A 5,000-nucleotide genomic window follows, 5' to 3' on the forward strand; every position below is an offset into this window, starting at 1 on the left:
AGTTCTGAAGGCAAAAGGGGGTCCAACCCGTTACTAGCATGGGGTACCTAATAAAGTGGCCGGTGAGTGTATATGCATCACTGTAATAACCCAAATTTGCATTAAAAGTTTTTTAGTCTTGAAAGTTTATTGTGCATTCAGGAGACAGCAGATTCTCCATTCATCATTGTTTGAAACTACTGTATGATTACATTTAATTTTTTATTTTTTTTTCTCTTTTATTTTTTATTTTTTAAGTTCAGTATAAATTTACTGCAAAAGCCAAACACAGACAATTTTATGCTAAACATATGGTTTAATTAGAAAAAACAATTTGCCCAGCTATAAATCCTTGGTCCCAAAATCAAAACAACCTAAGGCAGCTTGTTTTACTAATATACATTTAAATAAATACCCACATCCTCAAACTATTGTTCAGTCATGTGCCTTAGCTTTTAAGTTTTCTGTTTATCAAATTCTACCCATAAAAGTGGATTTAGGGGTATTATCTTATCTCAAGTTGACAGGGCCCATTTACTCTGCTGATGTGATGGCACAAAGCAATATATGTTGAGGATCAGAGCTAAGCAAGAGAATGGTGGGCAGAGGGAGTGGCAGTGATGAGCATCCTCTGATGTGACGAGCGACTGTCGGCCCGGTCAGCGGAGGAAAAGGAAATCAGATTAGCTGCAGACCACAGTGGCAAAGCTCTGCAGTTATCTTCACAGATTGACGTGACAAGCCAGCCTTTCGCTCATAATCTTCAAGCTATAAATTTCCCTTTCACACGCTCGTGGGTGTGCATTTAGGACAAATGCAAAGCCATTGTACATCACAGTGCTATTTACCACGATCAATGGTAGTGGACATTTTGCAGTGTGTGCTAATGGAAAGCTTTGCATTCAGAGTTTCTGAACATTGTGAAGATAGTGATTGGGATTAGTTTAGCTTTAATGCTCAATCCATACATACACAACCCTGAGCTCCCTGACACATAACCACAGCATACTTTATTTTTCAGTGCAGCTGTAGTATCTTTCCTTCTTAGTGTGCACTGTATGGCTCATCTGAAGCAGACCAGTGTCAGAGAGAGTTGAAAGGTGCGGATTAGTGGAGTTTATCACCACAGGACTCAAGCCCATGGGTTTTCTCACACTCTGTTTTTCTGACCTAAAACCTTGTATTGCAGAGCCCTTTCAAATACAAGCCAACTCTCCAACGCTTCAGTATCTGAGTCAGTGTTGTTTTGTTAACTGTATTATATTTGTGATGTGCTAGAAAAAAAACTAAGGGCAAGTGCTTAGCTCGTCTTGGTGTAGCCTTTGGTTGAAACAAAAATGTCTATAATATCAGCTCTCCATCACCCATGGTTTCAGACCCTATCCTAAAAGCTTTCGATCAAATAGAGAGTCCATTTCAGGAGACGTTGATAAGTTGATACCTGGAAGCTGCCCAGTTACTGCCGGTAACACTGGGGTATCAGCTGCTGCAGCTATTTACTGCAGCAGTTAAGCAGTTGCACAGAAGTATTTTTGGGTTCACTTCATTTAATTTGCTCAAGGGGCCTTCATTTAAATTCAAACACTCATTTTCTAAAAAGGAAATAAATTCACAAGGGGCTTCTTTTTATCCGTGCTGTTTGTGTTACTGGACTAATTCAGCCTGTAATTTTCACTTGTGAATTGCTGCACTTTAATTACCATCTGCTATATTGTTTATTTGTTATATAATTCTGGCTTCAGGTAGGATCCACTTTGTCTTCATTCTAAAGATATCAAGTTCATAATTTATTAATTGGAGTGGGTTGTGAAGCTAAATGTCAGTGACAGCGTGTTTAAATGGTGACATTTTCTGGCTCAGTGGGAGAGCCCCCCACTGCCCTGTGCTTTTCTTAATGAGATGTTATGTTGCCGTGGTTTGGCTTTAATTTAGTAGATATTCATCATGGGGATTTAGGGTTATTTCAATAAAGTGTTTTTAATCAAACCGGAATAAACTCTTAAAGGTCCCATGACTTGGGGGGTTTATTCTTTTATATAGACCGTAGTGGTTCCCTAATACTGTATCCAAAATCTCTTTCCCAAAATTCAGCCTTGGTGCTGACTTACAGCCACTAGAGCCATTCAATGAGCTTTCCTTAGCATGTGCCATTTATGAGGCTGTAGCTTTTTTTCGAGGGGGGGGCTTTGCGAAGCAGATTTATTTCTATTATATAAGCTCTTCATTTGTAGAGATTCAGTTTGACATGAAAATGCATTTTAATCTTTCCTGTCTCTGCTTCCCTTCTCAGTTTGTGAAGTTTGCCAACATAGAGGAGGATACACCATCGTACCACCGCAGCTATGACTTCTTTGTGTCGCGCTTCAGTGAGATGTGCCACTCTAGCTACGAGGACCCTGACATCCGTACTAAGTGAGTGGAGGACAGATGTTTGATTGCGCTTCAGGCAAAATCGTTAAGTGACTGCTGTTTTTAGACTATTTCAGGAAGTCTCTAATTTTAGACTACCACTGCCTCTGGACATTGGTTTTGATCTTCGTCAAAAATAATCTTCATCTTCATCTTCATCTGCTGCAAATAGACAAAGGGACATCTTTGAATTGTTAAATATAGCTTTGCAGAATTAAAAAGGATAACTAATAGTGAGGGATACAGACTGAAAACTGGACAACAATAAGATTTCCTAAATAGAATCTTCTATTTGTAGATTCAGTTACCAGTGAAACGATGTCTGGCTTCTGATCTTCTATTTCTGTTACCTCCAGGATCCGCATGGCAGGTATCAAGGGCCTGCAGGGCGTGGTGAGGAAGACTGTGAATGATGAGCTGCAGGCCAACATCTGGGACCCCCAGCACATGGACAAGATCGTCCCCTCTCTGCTTTTCAACCTTCAGAGTGGAGTGCGCACAGAGAGGTAAATGTTCACTGGAAAATGTGAACTGATAAGGCTTTGTATTTCTCTGTTCATGGGCCCTCGCAGATATGTAATCAGATCATTTAGCCATACTGCCAAATGACCCCTTCCCAGTGGTTTTTGAGGTCACTTCATCATTTGGCTGCGTTTTTTTTTCTCACAATTTCCTTCATATGTATGATCGTATGTGATAATATGGTGAGTGACAGTAGGGTTTTTTATTTATTTTTATTTATTTTTTTAACCTACTGAAAGACTTGTTTTTCAGTAAAAGTGAGAAACATAAAATAAAGTGCTCAAACACACTATTTTGACAGCAGTTAAAGGCAGGTAAATACAGCCCCCAGTGTTACCACGTCATCCTCACACAACAGGCCAGGCTGTTCCGACAAAGTCAATGACCCAGAATGAGTCAGCGTTGACCCGCCATGCATCCGTCGCAAAGTCCCGAGCCATTGTGGTGTAGCCAACTTATGCTGTTTGTATCAGCGTTAGACCATATTTCTCCTGGCAATCTAGCCATCACCCTTGTCATTCATTGTCACTGTCAGTACTGAGTGAACCCACTGACAGCGCCGCTCTTCTTATGGGCATCTGTTTGCCCACCTGCAGCATCCAAGGACACAGACACCACACCAAGAGATAGGGAGAACAATTCAAGGAGAAAGGGGGAGAGCAAGAACAGAAATAGTGCAATGTGTGGAGAACGAAAAGCATCACAATTACATTGAGAGCTAGAGGTTGCCAGTGAGAGACAGGTAGATGCAGAGCCTGGAGCCTCCCTCTCTTGGCATTAATCCACATTCTGAAATTCACTTTGACGTCAATGCCGATGCTGATCTGATGGTTTGGGGAGCAAAGGGGGGGCAGCGAGAAGAACATTGGGAGATTGAGTGGAGGGTTTATATTAAAGTGCTGTGATGAAAATGTGGAGAATATTGAAGGGGAAAGACAGATGGACGGAGAGATTTCCGTCTCAGCTTCCCATCACCCTGGGTGTGTTATGAAGCCTGCCCCCTGCATCTCAGTCATTACAAGCCATAAAATCCACAGCGGTCCGCACAGTCTTATTAAACTCAGAATGTGCATTTGTTTCTACATTAATTCCCACGCACATGTACAAATTAATTTAAAGATCAACCTTGGTACAGTTCTAGCAAAGCTTTCTGACAGTTAAGACTAATTCCTGAAGACAGTTCATCTCTGCAGATACTCAAATCTTTCTCTGAGCCCTACCAGCAGCATGATTGATTGGTTTTAATGTAGCGTGTGTGTAGGTGTCTCCAAAGGCTTTCTGTTCCTCAAGTCATTTTCCTCTAGGCAATGCCTCAGCAAAAAATGTTAACAGAAATGATCCCCGCCTTTTAGCATGCTGACTGACTCAAAAATAGCCTCTGTGAATTGTTTGTGGAAAGGAGATACAATGTCAGATTGCCGTAGCCAAGAAGGCTTCAATAGGATGGTGATGCTGATTTCTCCTTATGCTTAACGTTTTGCACTTGTGAGTTTCCACATCATTAGACAGCTTAGAAGAACTCACCTGAGTTTTCATTATATTGGCAGCACAAAAAAAAAGAAAAGGATTTTGGTTTGTTCTCTTAAAGTTAAGAACGAATCGTTTATTATTCATTGCCCCTCAAGTGTCTCTTCTGGAGTTAAGTCGAGGCCACTGAGAGCCAGCGACATTTCCTCCACAAAAGCAGCAGGCATGATGAAAGAGTGAGGCTGGTAATAAATAATGTCATCATTGGTGGACCACCCAAAGCTAGTCATGACTAAGATGGAGTCATGTTGACGGTTTTAACTATGTAATAGAACAAAGACAGGCTGGACCTGGAGTGAGTGCTCACAGATATACAAACTTAGATCAGAACATGTCCCCCCATGGTGATAACAGTTGTGCAATACTCAAATGTGCATACACAGTCTCTCAATTTTCACTGCAGAAAAACTGGAAAAGGGAAAATCTGAGGGAAGGCTGCCGTGACGAGGAAGTCCAGAGAGTGTTTTTGTGGAAAAGAATTGAGCCTTGGAAATGTTAGTGTTATTGAATCAAATTGATTTGAAATTCCTCTCTCTCTCGCTCTCGCTCGCTCTCTTTCTTTT

The 5,000-nt window shown here is 41.1% G+C and overlaps 1 protein-coding gene across 3 annotated transcripts in view; it reads left to right on the plus strand.

Annotated features, from left to right (window-relative positions):
• Positions 1-5,000, plus strand: part of LOC117961124 (protein EFR3 homolog B) — a 31,693-nt gene that overhangs the window by 16,090 nt on the left and 10,603 nt on the right. For all 3 annotated transcript variants that reach the window (XM_034899531.1, XM_034899530.1, XM_034899532.1), the window contains 2 exons: positions 2,270-2,391; positions 2,745-2,894. In XM_034899531.1, the coding sequence (XP_034755422.1) occupies positions 2,270-2,391; positions 2,745-2,894 (272 nt within the window). The remainder of the gene's footprint in view (positions 1-2,269; positions 2,392-2,744; positions 2,895-5,000) is intronic.

Source organism: Etheostoma cragini, chromosome 18 (genome assembly GCF_013103735.1).
Source record: "Etheostoma cragini isolate CJK2018 chromosome 18, CSU_Ecrag_1.0, whole genome shotgun sequence".
Lineage (NCBI taxonomy): Eukaryota > Metazoa > Chordata > Actinopteri > Perciformes > Percidae > Etheostoma > Etheostoma cragini.